The sequence below is a fragment of the Ranitomeya variabilis genome, chromosome 3, assembly GCF_051348905.1.
Source record: "Ranitomeya variabilis isolate aRanVar5 chromosome 3, aRanVar5.hap1, whole genome shotgun sequence".
Lineage (NCBI taxonomy): Eukaryota > Metazoa > Chordata > Amphibia > Anura > Dendrobatidae > Ranitomeya > Ranitomeya variabilis.
In genome coordinates, this window is record NC_135234.1 from 110,012,453 (window position 1) to 110,032,425 (window position 19,973).

The 19,973-nt window shown below is 43.7% G+C and overlaps 1 protein-coding gene across 3 annotated transcripts in view; it reads right to left on the bottom strand.

The window, feature by feature from the left end:
• The window catches only part of SMG6 (SMG6 nonsense mediated mRNA decay factor), a 296,441-nt gene that overhangs the window by 193,354 nt on the left and 83,114 nt on the right, over positions 1 to 19,973 (bottom strand). For 2 of the 3 annotated variants that reach the window (XM_077294489.1, XM_077294491.1), the window contains exons 11-12: positions 2,513 to 2,653; positions 2,290 to 2,434 (exon numbers count right to left, since the gene is read on the bottom strand). In XM_077294489.1, coding sequence (XP_077150604.1) covers positions 2,290 to 2,434; positions 2,513 to 2,653 — 286 coding nt within the window. The remainder of the gene's footprint in view (positions 1 to 2,289; positions 2,435 to 2,512; positions 2,654 to 19,973) is intronic. The other variant, XM_077294490.1, reaches the window with a different exon arrangement.

A 19,973-nucleotide genomic window follows, 5' to 3' on the forward strand; every position in this document is an offset into this window, starting at 1 on the left:
TACTAGGGCAACCTCTTCTTGAACTAAATGTTTGGCCTCGATAAAATAAAATAAAACCCCTATACTCCCCTCTCGTGCTGGCACCGTTCCTACAGTGTCTGCACTTGCGGTCCCGGGGCTCTGGTGTGGTGGAATGACACGTGGTGCGCTGGCGTCACTGTTCCCGCCTTCGTAATGATTGAACATGAAGACGAAGATCAGCTGCAGCCTGGATGTCTCTTCCTGTCCAATCCGTACGAAGGTGGGAACAGGGAAAGGGGTTATCCTCTACTAGCTAACCAGCTACAGACAGTACAGCAAGGAGTTTTCTGCTGCAGCCAGTAGTATTAGGCCGTGTTCACACGTTCAGTATTTTACATCAGTATGTGTAAGCCAAAACCAGGAGTGGGTGATACATACAGAAGTGGTGCATATGTTTCTATTGTACTTTTCCTCTAATTGTTCCACTCCTGGTTTTGGCTTATACAAATACTGATGTAAAATACTGACCAAATACTGAGCGTGTGAATGTGGCCTTACAGCCACACATAGGAGTGTGAGTGGAGACTAACCTCCTGGGAGTATTTTTCCGTTTATGGATTTCTTAGTTTTGATTGAAGAAATAAAAAAGGCGCAAATTTACAGTACATATAAAAAACATGCCCATTAATACATTGTACATGCACTAACAACACATTACACATGTATATATATATATATATATATATATATATATATATATATATATATATATATATATATATATATATATATCATACAAACAAGCACTACAGCATATATGAAGGTCCGCATGTAACACAATCACATCACAATTTTTGCCATGCACAGTCTTGGCATGAAAACACCACCATTTACCCATCACTGGAAATCATCTGTTCACCTTATTGTATGGTTTGCTACAATCAAAGGGATTCCAAATATGTTTATATTATTGTTTTTCTATTATTATTTTTAAAAAGTGTGATTATTGTAAATGTTCTTCATTATTATTTTTTTTTATTTTACAGGACAAAAATAAAATCTGACTTATTGTGGGCAGCACTGTGGCTCAGTGGCTAGCCCTGCAGCCTCTCAGCATTGGGGTCCTGTGTTTAAATCCCACCCAGGACAATATCTAAAAGGAGTTTGTATGTTCTCCCCGTGCTTGCGTGGGTTTCCTCTAGGTTCTGCCGTTTCCACGCATACTGATGGGGAATTTACATTGTGAGCTTCAATGGGGACAGCAATGATAATGTCTGTACAGAGGTGTGGAATTAATGGCGCTATACAAGTGACATACGGGTATATAGAGATGAATCTGTACTTACCAGTACAATAATAACAAGAATACTATTTAGATATTTAGGCGCAGAAAATCCTCCCACACTTAGCAGTGCAGCCTGAAGCCAGTCGTTCTCTGCCATGCTACAGGCTGCGAGTTTGAATCCCTTAAAAGACCACACATCATGAATACCAAATAATTAAATGAGCTATATTATGAAGTATCGATAGTGGAGGGGCTTTCCTTCTCCCACAACAAGTTGAAGGAGAAGAATCTTCTCGAAAAGACAAAAAAAACATGATCACAACAGTGTCCTGACAGATATATGCAATACGACAGGCCCTCCCTACCCCACGAGTGCCTATGAAGCAGAACCAAATGCACATGGGGTACATGTCCAACCCCGGCTCGCTTCATGGTTAATGGGAAGAAAGCTCGGATATTTCCAGCAATGCCCATTAACAATGTATGGGGCACAAACTGGGCATGCTCACTTCCGCTCCACTCCAGTAACAGAGCACTGTTCTCAGCGTTCTAGAGATTCGATCCCAGGATTGCTGCAACTTATCCCCTAGGCTATGGATAACCTGTTTTTAGGGGGGATAACCCTTTAAACAGAGTGGCCAAAGCAAAACTAGCAAAACGTCCTCATATCCTCATCTTCCCAAAGGGTTACATCACTATTTCCAATTGACATTCATATGTTCCTAACACATTGTTAATGGACTTATATACCACAGGTATTTCTTCTAAAGAAAACTTCCAATAATTAGACTTGGGTAAAAAATCCACAACAACATGGAGTCACCTGTGAGTTATAGAAAAACCAATGCATTCTCTCAACTTGTATACAACTGCTATGCTTCGGAAAAAAAAATGTGAGAGACAATTCTTGTGATAACTGTGCACTTTCACCACCCATAGCCTTAGGAATAATGAGAAATAAAAACGTGGTTGGAAAAGAGAAGTAAAAAAAACTAAACCAGGATTGTCCCTACTGGCATAAGAACACAAAGCACAGGACTTACTCTTGGCTGCTCGTCAGTGGATTGGGTGGTGGATTCCATGTTTCGGGGTGGCCCAGCATCCAGTCTGACCACACCTTAACACTCGGCAGAAGTTCCTTCAGATCAGATGGAAAAGAAGAAACTTTCACTTCCATTTCATCCTCTGCTGAATGAAAGAATAAACCTATTTAATACTGCACTAAATGTCTTAGTGAACATAACAATCTTGTGAGGATGCACTCACCTTTTTCATCGGAGCTGTAGTGCTTGGTTAGTAGGATTTCCAATAACTGGATGCATCTATTTACTAGCAAAGAGAACATAGCCAGGCCCAAGGAAGTCGCCTGCTCCTGGACGGCAGAACGGCAGCCTTCTACATGTCCACCTGTCAGATAAAAAGAAGGGATGGATGAACTGTGTGTCAGTGTGTGGAGATGCACTGTAGGCAGCATGACCACTACAACGCAACGGGCCATGGCCATTACAAATGTACCATCAGCATGGATAACGGTAGCGGAATTCGGCAAATTGAAAATAGAGCTCCTGACTAGAGTTGAGCGAATTTGTTTGGATTCGGTTCCGAATACGATCAGCATCGAATATTGTTTTGCAATATTCATCGAACACAGCCGAACATCATTAGAGTCAATGGGAGTAGAAATAAACAAATATGTTCAGAACCGATCATCAAACATACATTCGGCACGGATAGGGTACCAATATGGCAAATTCAGATTTGGCGTCCAAATCCGAACAAATTCGCTCAACTCTAGTCATGACTAGTGAGGAGCAAATGTGCTGGGATAAGGTGTTATCTGAGCATGCTGGGGTGGTAACCGAGTGACTTTGGTGTGATCGAAAAATATGTTCAACTCCCCGCGGCTACGTGTCTCACGGCTGTTAGACCGCTGCAACACATGCGGGGATTGCCTGTTAGGCAATGTTAGGCCTGTTTCTTAGGCAATGTTAGGCCTGTTAGGCAATGTTAGGCAATGTTAGGCCTGTTTGTTAGGCAATGTTAGGCCTGAAAGGCAATGTTAGGCCTGAAAGGCAATGTTAGGCCTGAAAGGCAATGTTAGGCCTGTTTGTTAGGCATTGTTAGGCCTGTTTGTTAGGCAATGTTAGGCCTGAAAGGCAATGTTAGGCCTGTTTGTTAGGCAATGTTAGGCCTGCCTGTTAGGCAATGTTAGGCCTGTTTGTTAGGCAATGTTAGGCCTGTTTGTTAGGCAATGTTAGGCCTGTTTGTTAGGCAATGTTAGGCCTGTTTGTTAGGCAATGTTAGGCCTGTTTGTTAGGCAATGTTAGGCCTGCCTGTTAGGCAATGTTAGGCCTGCCTGTTAGGCAATGTTAGGCCTGCCTGTTAGGCAATGTTAGGCCTGTTTGTTACGCAATGTTAGGCCTGAAAGGCAATGTTAGGCCTGTTTGTTAGGCAATGTTAGGCCTGTTTGTTAGGCCTGTTTGTTAGGCAATGTTAGGCCTGTTTGTTAGGCAATGTTAGGCCTGTTTCTTAGGCAATGTTAGGCCTGAAAGGCAATGTTAGGCCTGAAAGGCAATGTTAGGCCTGTTTGATAGGCAATGTTAGGCCTGTTTGATAGGCAATGTTAGGCCTGTTTGTTAGGCAATGTTAGGCCTGTTTGTTAGGCCTGTTTGTTAGGCAATGTTAGGCCTGTTTGTTAGGCAATGTTAGGCCTGTTTGTTACACAATGTTAGGCCTGTTTGTTAGGCAATGTTAGGTCTCTTTGTTAGGCAATGTTAGGCTTGTTTGTTAGGCAATGTTAGGCCTGTTTGTTAGGCAATGTTAGGCCTGAAAGGCAATGTTAGGCCTGTTTGATAGGCAATGTTAGGCCTGTTTGATAGGTAATGTTAGGCCTGTTTGATAGGCAATGTTAGGCCTGTTTGATAGGCAATGTTAGGCCTGTTTGTTACGCAATGTTAGGCCTGTTTGATAGGCAATGTTAGGACTGTTTGTTACGCAATGTTAGGCCTGTTTGATAGGCAATGTTAGGCCTGTTTGTTAGGCAATGTTAGGCCTCTTTGTTAGGCAATGTTAGGCCTGTTTGTTAGGCCTGTTTGTTAGGCAATGTTAGGCCTGTTTGTTAGGCAATGTTAGGCCTGAAAGGCAATGTTAGGCCTGTTTGATAGGCAATGTTAGGCCTGTTTCTTAGGCAATGTTAGGCCTGTTTCTTAGGCAATGTTAGGCCTGAAAGGCAATGTTAGGCCTGTTTGATAGGCAATGTTAGGCCTGTTTGATAGGCAATGTTAGGCCTGTTTGATAGGCAATGTTAGGCCTGTTTGTTAGGCCTGTTTGTTAGGCAATGTTAGGCCTGTTTGTTACGCAATGTTAGGCCTGTTTGTTACACAATGTTAGGCCTGTTTGTTAGGCAATGTTAGGCCTGTTTGTTAGGCAATGTTAGGCCTGTTTGTTAGGCAATGTTAGGCCTGAAAGGCAATGTTAGGCCTGTTTGATAGGCAATGTTAGGCCTGTTTGTTAGGCAATGTTAGGCCTGTTTGTTAGGCAATGTTAGGCCTGTTTGTTAGGCAATGTTAGGCCTGTTTGTTAGGCAATGTTAGGCCTGTTTCTTAGGCAATGTTAGGCCTGAAAGGCAATGTTAGGCCTGAAAGGCAATGTTAGGCCTGTTTGATAGGCAATGTTAGGCCTGTTTGTTAGGCAATGTTAGGCCTGTTTGTTACACAATGTTAGGCCTGTTTGTTAGGCAATGTTAGGCCTGTTTGTTAGGCAATGTTAGGCCTGTTTGTTAGGCAATGTTAGGCCTGAAAGGCAATGTTAGGCCTGTTTGATAGGCAATGTTAGGCCTGTTTGTTAGGCAATGTTAGGCCTGTTTGTTAGGCAATGTTAGGCCTGTTTGTTAGGCAATGTTAGGCCTGTTTGTTAGGCAATGTTAGGCCTGTTTCTTAGGCAATGTTAGGCCTGTTTCTTAGGCAATGTTAGGCCTGAAAGGCAATGTTAGGCCTGAAAGGCAATGTTAGGCCTGTTTGTTAGGCAATGTTAGGCCTGTTTGTTAGGCAATGTTAGGCCTGTTTGTTAGGCAATGTTAGGCCTGTTTGTTAGGCAATGTTAGGCCTGTTTCTTAGGCAATGTTAGGCCTGTTTCTTAGGCAATGTTAGGCCTGAAAGGCAATGTTAGGCCTGAAAGGCAATGTTAGGCCTGTTTGATAGGCAATGTTAGGCCTGTTTGTTAGGCAATGTTAGGCCTGTTTGTTACACAATGTTAGGCCTGTTTGTTAGGCAATGTTAGGCCTGTTTGTTAGGCAATGTTAGGCCTGTTTGTTAGGCAATGTTAGGCCTGAAAGGCAATGTTAGGCCTGTTTGATAGGCAATGTTAGGCCTGTTTGTTAGGCAATGTTAGGCCTGTTTGTTAGGCAATGTTAGGCCTGTTTGTTAGGCAATGTTAGGCCTGTTTGTTAGGCAATGTTAGGCCTGTTTGTTAGGCAATGTTAGGCCTGTTTATTAGGCAATGTTAGGCCTGTTTCTTTGGCAATCCCCGCATGTGTTGCGGCTATCAAAAGGTTGTACACATTTTTCGAGCACACCGAAGACACACGGTTAGCACATGGACATACACGGATAACACCTTATCTGTGCACATTCACTCATCAATAGTCCTGACAAATCATTCACTTTAGGTTTTAAATGTTGCAGTTTTTATTTGGAAATTAGTGTGTAAATAGCAATCCCCCCTTTGTGCACACAGCGCAGAACTGTGTGCAGGAGGAAGCAGCAATTTCTTAGAGTGCAGCAGTGCCAATAGGACAGAGTGAGGCATGTGGAGAATATGACCGTTCTCATACAAAGCAGGCAGACAAAACGTATTGCTGCATTCTGCGAGGTAGCCTGTACTCTGACTATACTGCATAATGCAGAACTCCACAAGATAACATTGATCTACTGGCTGGGGGACCTCTCGTGCAGACTGATTAATAACAGCGGGATCACCATGTAATAGTAAACCACATGTGTATACAGCATTATTTTGGAGGTACAGTACATACTGAGGATATGTACACGGTAACCTACAGCTATTATAAGGCATACAGGAAGATGCTGCATAAACCTGGTACCCTAATTAGCATTGTGGCACAATGTAAGACTGGCACCAACAGATGGGCAACATCGATCCCAACAGGGGGAAACCATGGCACAGTTGGTGAACTTCTGTCTGCAGGTAATAAGCCACCTGGGCAGAGGAAAGTCCTAAATCGCCAGGTCTTCCCACTGATCTCAGACACATTCTCCTGGTTCTCAGAGAACATTACACTCATGGAAAACATAAACCAACTGTCGTCAAAGTTGTCTGAAAGCAGGAAGCGGGCGCGGAGGAGAAAGCTGCCATGTGGCCGGATGCTATGTATTTCTAATTAGTGCTATACATCTTTCAGCAGAGAGGGCCCTTTCTCTGGGAAACACAACGCACAGCCCTTGTTATTGTAACTGTCAGAGAGCGCCGGCACAGATAATCTCCAGGAAAAGGGATAAAAACGTCCCCCTGCCAGCAGGTCTGCTAAAGGTACAAGGCAGCGCTGCGCTCAGTCACAATCCAGCGAAGGAAATGACACAACGGACAATGGAAGGAAAAAAGAACAACACCGACTGGGCGCACAGGTACCGCATTGCACTGTGCATCCAACAGGGGGCACTGAGGAGCTCCAGAAACACCGGCCTGCAGGCAGCCATAGGAACTATTAGAGGATGGCTGTGGTCACACGAGCAGTATTTGTAAGCCAAAACCAGGAGTCGGTCATAAATGCAAAATTGGTGCATGTCTTTATACTTTACCTCTGATTGCTCCTCTGTTGTGAATTTGCTTTTTGCTCCCTCTAGTGGTTACTAGTTTTTTGACTCTGGTTTTTCTGTCATTCCTTTTATCCGCACCTGGGTCGTTAGTTAGGGGTGTTGCTATATAAGCTCCCTGGACCTTCAGTTCAATGCCTGGCAACGTAGTTATCAGAGCTAGTCTGCTGTGCTCTTGTCTACTGATCCTGGTTCCAGTTATATCAGCTAAGTCTGCCTTTTGCTTTTTGCTATTTGTTTTGGTTTTGTATTTTTGTCCAGCTTGTTCCAAATCTATATCCTGACCTTTGCTGGAAGCTCTAGGGGGCTGGTGTTCTCCCCCCGGACCGTTAGACGGTTCGGGGGTTCTTGAATTTCCAGTGTGGATTTTGATAGGGTTTTTGTTGACCATATAAGTTACCTTTCTTTATTCTGCTATCAGTAAGCGGGCCTCTCTGTGCTAAACCTGGTTCATTTCTGTGTTTGTCATTTCCTCTTACCTCACCGTCATTATTTGTGGGGGGCTTCTATCCAGCTTTGGGGTCCCCTTCTCTGGAGGCAAGAAAGGTCTTTGTTTTCCTCTACTAGGGGTAGCTAGATTCTCCGGCTGGCGCGTGTCATCTAGAATCAACGTAGGAATGATCCCCGGCTACTTCTAGTGTTGGCGTTAGGAGTAGATATATGGTCAACCCAGTTACCACTGCCCTATGAGCTGGATTTTTGTATTCTGCAGACTTCCACGTTCCTCTGAGACCCTCGCCATTGGGGTCATAACAGTTTGCCAGGCCAGTATTAAATGTTTAATGCATTGCAGAAGAGGGATTATAAGAAAGAAGATTCTGAGTTTTTTTTTTTTTTTTTTTTTCTTCTTCCCCTTTACCTCAGAGTGGCTATGCTTGCTGCAGACATGAATGTCCAGACCTTGATTACAAGTGTGGACCAGCTGGCTACTCGTGTGCAGGGCATACAAGACTATGTTATCAGAAATCCTAGGTCAGAACCTAAAATACCGATTCCTGAACTGTTTTCCGGAGACAGGTTTAAGTTTAGGAATTTCGTGAATAATTGTAAATTGTTTTTGTCCCTGAGACCCTGTTCATCAGGAGATTCTGCTCAGCAAGTAAAAATTGTTATTTCGTTCTTACGGGGCGACCCTCAGGATTGGGCTTTTTCGCTGGCGCCAGGAGATCCGGCATTGGCTGATCTTGATGCGTTTTTTCTGGCGCTCGGTTTACTTTATGAGGAACCCAATCTTGAGATTCAGGCAGAAAAGGCCTTGCTGTCTATGTCTCAGGGGCAGGACGAGGCTGAAGTGTATTGCCAAAAATTTCGGAAATGGTCCGTGCTGACACATTGGAACGAGTGTGCACTGGCCGCTAATTTTAGAAATGGCCTTTCTGAAGCCATTAAGAATGTTATGGTGGGTTTTCCCATTCCCACAGGTCTGAATGATACTATGGCACTGGCTATTCAAATTGACCGGCGGTTGCGGGAGCGCAAAACCGCAAATTCCCTCATGGTGTTGTCTGAACAGACACCTAATTCGGTGCAATGTGATAGAAAAACCGCAAATTCCCTCATGGTGTTGTCTGAACAGACACCTGATTTAATGCAATGTGATAGAATCCTGACTAGAAATGAGCGGAAAATTCATAGACGCCGGAATGGCTTGTGCTACTACTGTGGTGATTCTACACATGTTATCTCAGCATGCTCTAAACGTATAGCTAAGGTTGTTAGTCCTGTCACCGTTGGTAATTTGCAACCTAAATTTATTCTGTCTGTAACTTTGATTTGCTCACTGTCATCTTATCCTGTCATGGCGTTTGTGGATTCAGGTGCTGCCCTGAGTCTCATGGATCTCTCATTTGCTAAGCGCTGTGGTTTTACTCTTGAACCATTAGAAAATCCTATTCCTCTTAGGGGTATTGATGCTACACCATTGGCAGCAAATAAACCGCAGTATTGGACACAGGTTACCATGTGCATGACTCCTGAACACCGCGAGGTGATACGTTTCCTGGTTTTACATAAAATGCATGATTTGGTTGTTTTAGGGCTGCCATGGTTACAGACCCATAATCCAGTCCTGGACTGGAAGGCTATGTCAGTCTCAAGTTGGGGCTGTCGTGGTATTCATGAGGATTCCCTGCCTGTGTCTATTGCTTCTTCTACGCCTTCGGAAGTTCCGGAGTATTTGTCTGATTATCAGGATGTCTTCAGTGAGTCTGAGTCCAGTGCACTGCCTCCTCATAGGGACTGTGACTGTGCTATAGATTTGATCCCAGGCAGTAAATTTCCTAAGGGAAGACTGTTTAATCTGTCGGTACCTGAACATACCGCTATGCGTTCATATATCAAGGAGTCTCTGGAGAAAGGACATATTCGTCCGTCTTCTTCCCCTCTTGGTGCGGGATTCTTTTTTGTGGCAAAAAAGGACGGATCTTTGAGACCTTGTATTGATTATCGGCTTTTAAATAAGATCACTGTCAAATTTCAGTATCCTTTACCGCTGTTGTCTGACTTGTTTGCCCGGATTAAGGGTGCCAAGTGGTTCACCAAGATAGACCTTCGTGGTGCGTACAACCTTGTGCGCATTAAGCAAGGTGATGAATGGAAAACCGCATTCAATACGCCCGAAGGTCATTTTGAGTACTTGGTGATGCCTTTTGGGCTCTCCAATGCGCCTTCAGTTTTTCAGTCCTTTATGCATGACATTTTCCGGAAGTATCTGGATAAATTTTTGATTGTTTATCTGGATGATATTTTGGTTTTTTCTGATAATTGGGATTCGCATGTGGAGCAGGTCAGGTTGGTCTTTAAAATTTTGCGTGAAAATTCTTTGTTTGTCAAGGGCTCAAAGTGTCTCTTTGGTGTACAGAAGGTTCCCTTTTTGGGGTTCATTTTTTCCCCTTCTGCTGTGGAGATGGACCCAGTCAAGGTCCGAGCTATTCTTGATTGGACTAAGCCCTCGTCAGTTAAGAGTCTTCAGAAGTTCTTGGGCTTCGCTAACTTCTACCGTCGTTTTATCGCTAATTTTTCTAGCATTGTGAAACCTTTGACGGATATGACCAAGAAGGGCTCCGATGTAGCTAACTGGGCTCCTGCTGCCGTGGAGGCTTTCCAGGAGATGAAACGCCGGTTTACTTCGGCGCCTGTTTTGTGCCAGCCTGACGTCTCACTTCCCTTTCAGGTTGAGGTGGATGCTTCGGAGCTTGGGGCAGGGGCCGTTTTGTCGCAGAGAGGCCCTGGTTGCTCTGTTATGAAACCTTGTGCCTTTTTCTCTAGGAAGTTTTCGCCTGCCGAGCGAAATTATGATGTGGGCAATCGGGAGTTGTTGGCCATGAAATGGGCATTTGAGGAGTGGCGTCATTGGCTCGAGGGTGCTAAGCATCGTGTGGTGGTCTTGACTGATCACAAAAATCTGATGTATCTCGAGTCTGCTAAACGCCTTAATCCGAGACAGGCCCGCTGGTCATTGTTTTTCTCCCGCTTTGATTTTGTTGTCTCCTATTTACCAGGTTCAAAGAATGTGAAGGCCGATGCTCTTTCTAGGAGCTTTGTGCCTGATGCTCCTGGAGTCGCTGATCCTGTTGGTATTCTTAAAGATGGAGTTATCTTGTCAGCTATTTCTCCGGATCTGCGACGTGTGTTGCAGAGATTTCAGGCTGATAGGCCTGAGTCTTGTCCACCTGACAGACTGTTTGTCCCGGATAAGTGGACCAGCAGAGTCATTTCCGAGGTTCATTCCTCGGTGTTGGCAGGTCACCCGGGAATTTTTGGCACCAGAGATCTGGTGGCCAGGTCCTTTTGGTGGCCTTCCTTGTCAAGGGATGTGCGGTCATTTGTGCAGTCCTGTGGGACTTGTGCTCGAGCTAAGCCTTGCTGTTCTCGTGCCAGCGGTTTGCTCTTGCCCTTGCCTGTCCCGAAGAGACCTTGGACACATATCTCCATGGATTTCATTTCTGATCTTCCGCTATCTCAGGGCATGTCCGTTATCTGGGTGATATGTGATCGCTTCTCCAAGATGGTCCATTTGGTTCCTTTGCCTAAGCTGCCTTCCTCTTCCGATCTGGTTCCTGTGTTTTTCCAGAACGTAGTTCGTTTGCACGGCATCCCTGAGAATATTGTGTCAGACAGAGGATCCCAGTTCGTTTCCAGGTTCTGGCGATCCTTTTGTAGTAGGATGGGCATTGATTTGTCGTTTTCGTCTGCTTTCCATCCTCAGACTAATGGACAGACGGAGCGAACCAATCAGACTTTGGAGGCTTATTTGAGGTGTTTTGTCTCTGCTGATCAGGACGATTGGGTGACATTCTTGCCGTTGGCTGAGTTTGCCCTTAATAATCGGGCTAGTTCCGCCACCTTGGTTTCGCCTTTTTTCTGCAACTCTGGTTTCCATCCTCGCTTTTCTTCGGGTCATGTGGAGCCTTCTGACTGTCCTGGGGTGGATTCTGTGGTGGATAGGTTGCAGCAGATCTGGAATCATGTGGTGGACAACTTGAAGTTGTCACAGGAGAAGGCTCAGCGCTTTGCCAACCGCCGCCGCGGTGTGGGTCCCCGACTACGCGTTGGGGATTTGGTATGGCTTTCTTCCCGCTTTGTTCCTATGAAGGTCTCCTCTCCCAAATTTAAACCTCGTTTTATTGGGCCTTACAAGATATTGGAAATCCTTAATCCTGTATCTTTTCGTCTGGATCTTCCTGTGTCGTTTGCTATTCACAATGTATTTCATAGGTCCTTGTTGCGGCGGTACATTGTGCCTGTAGTTCCTTCTGCTGAGCCTCCTGCTCCGGTGTTGGTTGAGGGTGAGTTGGAGTACGTGGTGGAGAAGATCTTGGATTCTCGCCTCTCCAGGCGGAGGCTTCAGTACCTGGTCAAGTGGAAGGGCTATGGTCAGGAGGATAATTCCTGGGTGGTCGCCTCTGATGTTCATGCGGTCGATTTAGTTCGTGCCTTTCATGCCGCTCATCCTGATCGCCCTGGTGGTCGTGGTGAGGGTTCGGTGACCCCTCACTAAGGGGGGGGGTACTGTTGTGAATTTGCTTTTTGCTCCCTCTAGTGGTTACTAGTTTTTTGACTCTGGTTTTTCTGTCATTCCTTTTATCCGCACCTGGGTCGTTAGTTAGGGGTGTTGCTATATAAGCTCCCTGGACCTTCAGTTCAATGCCTGGCAACGTAGTTATCAGAGCTAGTCTGCTGTGCTCTTGTCTACTGATCCTGGTTCCAGTTATATCAGCTAAGTCTGCCTTTTGCTTTTTGCTATTTGTTTTGGTTTTGTATTTTTGTCCAGCTTGTTCCAAATCTATATCCTGACCTTTGCTGGAAGCTCTAGGGGGCTGGTGTTCTCCCCCCGGACCGTTAGACGGTTCGGGGGTTCTTGAATTTCCAGTGTGGATTTTGATAGGGTTTTTGTTGACCATATAAGTTACCTTTCTTTATTCTGCTATCAGTAAGCGGGCCTCTCTGTGCTAAACCTGGTTCATTTCTGTGTTTGTCATTTCCTCTTACCTCACCGTCATTATTTGTGGGGGGCTTCTATCCAGCTTTGGGGTCCCCTTCTCTGGAGGCAAGAAAGGTCTTTGTTTTCCTCTACTAGGGGTAGCTAGATTCTCCGGCTGGCGCGTGTCATCTAGAATCAACGTAGGAATGATCCCCGGCTACTTCTAGTGTTGGCGTTAGGAGTAGATATATGGTCAACCCAGTTACCACTGCCCTATGAGCTGGATTTTTGTATTCTGCAGACTTCCACATTCCTCTGAGACCCTCGCCATTGGGGTCATAACACTCCTCACCTGCTTTTGGCTTACAAATACTGATGTAAACTACTGACCAAATACCGATAGTAGAACAAGGGTGTGTGTGTTTTAAGGGAATCTGTCAGCAAGTTTTGGCTGCCCCATCTGAGAGGAGAATGATCTAGGGGCAGGGACCCCGATTCCTATGATGTATCACTTACTGGGCTGCTTAGTGTAGTTTTTATAAAGTTACTGTTATATCAACAGATCACTAGAGGATTTGTAAACCTGCTGTGTAACCACACGCGACCAATGAATGGCTGATTTCTGCCTATGCACAGTGTACACAAAGCTACCTATCAGATATGTGGGTGGGGTTATACAGAGCTCAGCATTCAGAGCTGAGCAGCACTGGTAGATCTGCAGCAGATAAAGTTTTTATTTAAAACTGCAGCACCCAGTAATAATAAAAAAAAAGTAATATCTCTGGAGTCAGGGTCTCTGCCCCTGCATCAAATCGTCCTCAGATGGACAGCAAAACCCTGGTGACAGATTCCCTTTAACTTAAAACTATCTCTTGAAACATTCCAAACCTTTTGCTATCTTTTTGTACCCTTTTCCTTGTTCGTGCAATGTAATGTGCACTTAAAGCGAATCTGTCAGCAGGATTTTGCTAAATAAACTACAGACAGTGTCAGGTTGGCAGCGTTAAACGGAGTAAAATGATACCTGGGATGAATAAATCCGTCTTGTGGTTGTTGTGTAATCAGTGTACTCTGTAGGCAGAGTCCTGTCTTCCTGCTCTAATCCACAGAAACCAAGGAAAGACCTGTCCACAGGCCGCCCCGAAACACAAACTGCCTGTCTCTATGATGAGGAATATGTTTCATCAAAGTTCCTGACGATTTTTTGCTTTTTTCTATGGAGCAGGTAGACAACTTTTTTATATACACTCATAATGTATCAATTAGAAAGGAATAAAATCAGATGCAAATCTGAAGCACAAAGTATATATTCAATGTATCATTGTTTTACAAAGATCCCCATAGAGCTGAATGGCAGAGCCTGAGCCGCAAAATGGATGAGGTTAAGAGATGCTCCGAGTGTCATTGACCGGAGAAACAGATCTGTTGTTAAAACTTGTGTGTATGGATCAATGAAACTCCATGGGTCGGAGTGCTGGCTGAGAAAAAAAAATGGACGTGTCACATGGATATCTGAATGTAGCTCAAATTAATAATTTTGTTTGCAATTTTATATAACGAATACACACGCTCATAACACTAAGGGAACAACACTGGCAAATTGCAGTATTACAGTAGCCATTGTGAGTTTCCCTTACTTTGGTGCAAATGAAAAGGTGGCAACAAGTGCAGTGGAGAAACAACAGCGAGGCAACTGCCAACAAGATGGTAAGATGGTGGCCACAGACGATTACACTCTCCTGATCCTTTCTTTCCTTACGATCCTTCTATAGTTTTGCTCCCTACTAGCGTCCTTGTCACATATAGTAGAATGACGAGATATATTATGATATTCAAGTGGCACAGATAGTCCAGCTTCTCCAGGACGAGCCATCCATATGTGCAATCACAAGGTTTACTGCATCTCACCACAGAATTTCTAGAGAAGTTTCCAAAACAGAGGTCGTTACATAAGGAAAGCTGGTCAGAGCTGTAGACAGGCATCAACCAGAATGGTTTCTGTATCTTTGCACACAAAATAAAAAAAAAAAAAAGAGGAGCACTGCCAAAGCCCAACAAAACGAACTTGAACTTCAATGTGCTACAGGAGTGCATGTTTCTGACCAAATGTTCAAAAAGACAAGACTCCATGATGATGGCATGGAGGTCTGACGTCTTGCGGTAGGACCTCTGGTCAGAGCACAGCACCATGAAGTACAATTGGCATATGCCAAAGAACAGCAGAACTGGCAGGTCAATCTTTGGTGCCTCGTTCTCTGCACAGATAAGAGTAGGTTTACACTGAGCACATGTGACAGATATAAAATGGAGAAGGAAAAATGTGGGTTGACCGCTGCTGATGAACAGTAGATGATCGAGGAGACCACAGAATATTCAATGCGGTTTATTTGTCAACGCATTTCAAAGTAATTTGACTTCTTCATCAGGGCAAACTACACAATTGAAACATGAAAGTCTGGAGGTGAACGTTATGCTTCCTGAAACATCATCCAACATGACGAGTTTGGCAGTGGGTCGGTGATGGTCTGAGAAGGAACGTCCTTGGAAGATCCCACATACCTCCATGAAATGCAAACACCCTGACTGCTGCTAGGTACCAGTATGAAATCCTCAGAGCCATTGTCAGGGCACTGATGTAGAGGGCCCTGCGTTCCATGACATGAGGTCAGAGTGTGATGATGATGGAGGCATTTATGATATTGACTGACCCTCACATGCCCTAGACATGAATCCCAATTAAGAACTTCTAAGACATTATCCGACACCACCAAGTAGCACCACAGAAGGTCCAGGAGCCCACTGATGCACTCATAAAAAAGATACTCCAAGCCATCATCTCCTGTCTCACAAGGAAGACTATCAAACAAATAAAAAAAAAACTGACCATCACAGACAAACTAAGTGTGAACAGGTGCTTACTTAGTCACCATCTCATATACACTCAAACAAAAAAGGCAGCACTCTGTGGCGCCATAGCATGCAAATATGAAAATTAAATTGCATTACTGCTCTAGAAATATGAAAAATTGAGAAAGTTTAGCGCATAAATTGGCCAACTCATGTGTACCTGGAAGCCAGGTTAAGGCATTTCTTGTTTCCAGGACCTAACATAATGCCAGTCCTCTCTTAGAATAAAGTCTTCATCTGTATGGGAACCGAATATGAATCCTTTCTTAGACTAAAATCTCTCTCTCTGTGGGGGTAGTGGTCCTGCTGTGATTAAAAACGCCTGTGGCTAAAAGGCGGAGTGCTCGGTCAGAAGGCTAATGAGTACAAATTTCAAAAAACTGACCATCACATCCAAACATAAACTAAGTGTGATCAGGTGCTAACCTAGAGTCACCAACTCATATACTGTACACACAAACAAAAAAGGCAACACTCTGTAATGAAGACTATTGGCAGTCCTTACAGGCCCGTGAGGGCTATACACTAATGAGTCTCATTAGCTGCCTGTTATTTATCTCTTTAAATTGATTTTTGGGGCAACTTGGGATTGAGCCATCAGTTGCATTTAAAAATCATGCACCAATTCTGCTGTTTTTTGGGTTAATTTTAAGCCATTCAATTTTTAGCACAAATAAATAGATAACTTTGCTGTACGTAGTTAGTATGGCTATAGGGATAACCAAATTTTTATGATTTTCGGGGGTTCTCCTACTCGAAGCCAACACACTTATAATTCCTAAGCGTGATAATCGTGCATGCGGCCCATTTTTTGCAGGTTGTGCTGTACTTTTTATTGATACCATTTTGGAGTCCATATGACTCTCTGATCCCTGTATTCCATTTTTCCCCCTCAGAGGTGGCGTAAACTAAATTTCCTGATTCTGCCATTTTAATTTTTTTTTTTCCTTCCAGCATTTGGCTCTTGAGATAAATGCTTACATGTTTTTTATTAGTTCAGATAATTATGCACATCATTATACCAATTTTTTTTCAACCATTTACATTTTTGAATAGGGGGAGTGGGATAATGATGAAAAAATATTAACAAAAAGAAAATATAAAAGTTAAAATACAATTTTATCATTCCCCTTAGGGGACTTGATCCTGCAATATCATAGTAACTGTGCATACCATAGTGTACTGTGAGACTGACTATTCCCTAAGATGCCCAGCCACCGGCTTGGCTTCCATGTGTTCTAACTGGGCAGACTCAGGACCGTCAATGGGCCCCAGGACAAAACAACCCATCAGCAGCCTGTAATATCTGGCCATTATATTGAAGCATATTGAATGGGGAGAATTGTCCATACAATCACATACCCATAGACACAAACTACTGCAATTTACTTTTATGTTGAATCCAATTGACTCAACAAATACCAGAAAAATCTATGCAAAATGTTCACCGATATCAGACTAGTCTAAGCTGTGATGTGATCTTCAGGGTGCAAAAATCTAGTATTCTAAAAATAATACGATGTATTAAATATATGCCAAAAAGATACTGTGACAACACAGTATTTAACCCCTTCATGACCCAGCCTATTTTGACCTTAATGACCTGGCCATTTTTTGCAATTCTGACCAGTGTCCCTTTATGAGGTAATAACTCAAGAACGCTTCAACGGATCCTAGCGATTCTCAGACTTTTTTTTCGTGACATATTAAGCTTCATGTTAGTGATAAATTTAGGTCGATAATTTTTGCGTTTATTTGTGAAAAGAAACAGAAATTTGGCGAAAATTTTGAAAATTTTGCAATTTTCAAATTTTGAATTTTTATTCTGTTAAACCAGAGAGTTATGTCACACAAAATAGTTAATAAATAACATTACCCACATGTCTACTTTACATCAGCATAATTTTGGAAACAAAATTTTTTTTTGCTAGGAAGTTATAAAGGGTTAAAATTTGACCAGCGATTTCTCATTTTTACAACAAAATTTACAAAACCATTTTTTTGGGGGACCACCTCACATTTGAAGTCACTTTGAGGGGTCTACAGGGCTGAAAATACCCAAAAGTGACACCATTCTAAAAACTGCACCCCTCAAGGTGCTCAAAACCACATTCAAGAAGTTTATTAACCCTTCAGGTGCTTCACAGCAGCAGAAGCAACATGGAAGGAAAAAATGAACATTTAACTTTTTAGTCACAAAAATGAACTTTTAGCAACATTTTTTTTTATTTTCCCAAGGGTAAAAGGATAAACTGGACCCCGAAAGTTGTACAATTTGTCCTGAGTACACCGATACCCCATATGTGGGGGGGAATCACTGTTTGGGTGCACGACAGGGCTCGGAAGGGAGGGAGCGCCATTTTACTTTTTGAATGAAAAATTGGCTCCAATCTTTAGCGGACTCCATGTCGCATTGATGCGACGTTCACATTTGCGTTGTGCGGCGCAGTGTCGGCGACGCAACGCACAACGCATGCAAAACGCAGCGTTTTTTGACGCATGCGTTCATTTTTGCATGATTTTTGGAGCAGAAAAAAACTGCATCATGCAGCGTCCTCTGCGCCCTGACAGTTGCGTCAAAATGACGCATGCGTCACAAAACGCAAGACAACGCATGTCCATGCGCCCCCCATGTTAAATATAGGGGCGCATGACGCATGCGTCGCCGCGGCTGCGCCGCACAACGCTAGTGTAAACGTAGCATAAGAGCGCCCCTGTGTGCCTAAAGATTGGAGCTCCCCACAAGTGACCCCATTTTGGAAACTAGACCCCCCAAGGAACTTATCTAGATGCATAGTGAACACTTTCAACCCCCAGGTGCTTCACAAATTGATCCGTGAAAATGAAAAAGTACTTTTTTTTTTTCACAAAAAATTTTTTTTACCCTCAATTTTTTTGTTTTCACATAGGTAACAGGATAAAATGGATCCTAAAATTTGTTGGGCAATTTCTCCTGAGTACGCCGATGCCTCATATGTGGGGGTAAACTACTGTTTGGGCACACAGCAAGGCTCGGAAGGGAAGGAGCGCCATTTGACTTTTTGAATGGAAAATTAGCTCCAGTTGTTAGCGGACACCATGTCGTGTTTGGATAGCCCCTGTGTGCCTAAACATTGGAGCTCCCCACAAGTGACCCCATTTTGGAAACTACACCCCCCAAGGAACTTATCTAGATGTGTGATGAGCACTTTGAACCCCCAAGTGCTTCACAGAAGTTTATAACGCAGAGCTATGAAAATAAAAAATCATTTTTCTTTCCTCAAAAATTATTTTTTAGCCCACAATTTTATATTTTTCTAGGGTAACAGGAGAAATTGGACCCCAAAAGTTGTTGTCCAGTTTGTCCGGAGTACGCTGATACCCCATATGTGGGGGTAAACCACTGTTTGGGCACATGTCGGGGCTCGGAAAGGAAGTAGTGACGTTTTGAAATGCAGACTTTGATGGAATGGTCTGCGGGGTCATGTTACGTTTGCAGAGCCCCTGATGTGCCTAAATAGTAGAAACCCCCCACAACTGACCCCATTTTGGAAACTAGAGCCCAAAAGGAACTTATCTAGATGTGTGGTGAGCACTTTGAACCCCCCAAGTGCCTCACAGAAGTTTATAACGCAGAGCCGTGAAAATAAAAAATCATTTTTCTTTACTCAAAAATTATTTTTTAGCCCGCAATTTTTTTATTTTTACAAAGGTAACAGCAAAAATTGGACCCCAAAAGTTGTTGTCCACTTTGTCCTGAGTACGCTGATACCCCTTATGTGGGGTTAAACCACTGTTTGGGCACATGTCGGGGCTCGGAAAGGAAGTAGTGACGTTTTGAAATGCAGACTTTGATGGAATGGTCTGCGGGTGTCACATTGCATTTGCAGAGCCCCTGATGTACCTAAACAGTAAAAACCCACGATAAGTGACCCCATTTTGGAAACTAGACCCCCCAAGGAACTTATTTAGATTTGTGGTGAGCACTTTGAACCCCCAAGTGCTTTGCAGAATTTTATAACGCAGAGCCGTGAAAATAAAAAATCCTTTTTTTCCCCACAAAAATAATTGTTTAGCCCCCATTTTTTTATTTTTCCAAGGGTAACAGGAGAAATTAGATCCCCAAAATTGTTGTACAATTATTCCTGAGTACGCTGATACCCCATATGTGGGGGTAAACCACTGTTTGGGCACACGTCGGGGCTCGGAAGGGAGGGAGCACCATTTGACTTTTTGAAAGCAAGTTTGGCTGAAATCAATGGTGGCGCCATATCGTGATTGGAGACCCCCTGATGTGCCTAAAAAGTGGAAACCCCTCAATTCTAACTCCAACACTAACCCCAACACACCCCTAACTCTAATCCCAATCTTAACCATAACCGTAATCACAACCCAACCCCCAACACACCCCTAATCACAACCCTAACCCCAACACACCCCTATCCCTAACCCCAACCCTAACCCCAACACACAACCAACCCTGATCCCAACCCTAACCATAACCCTAACCACAAGCCTAACACCCTAACCTCAACACACCCATAATCTTACCCCCAATTCCAACCCTAATTTCAACCCTAACTCTAGT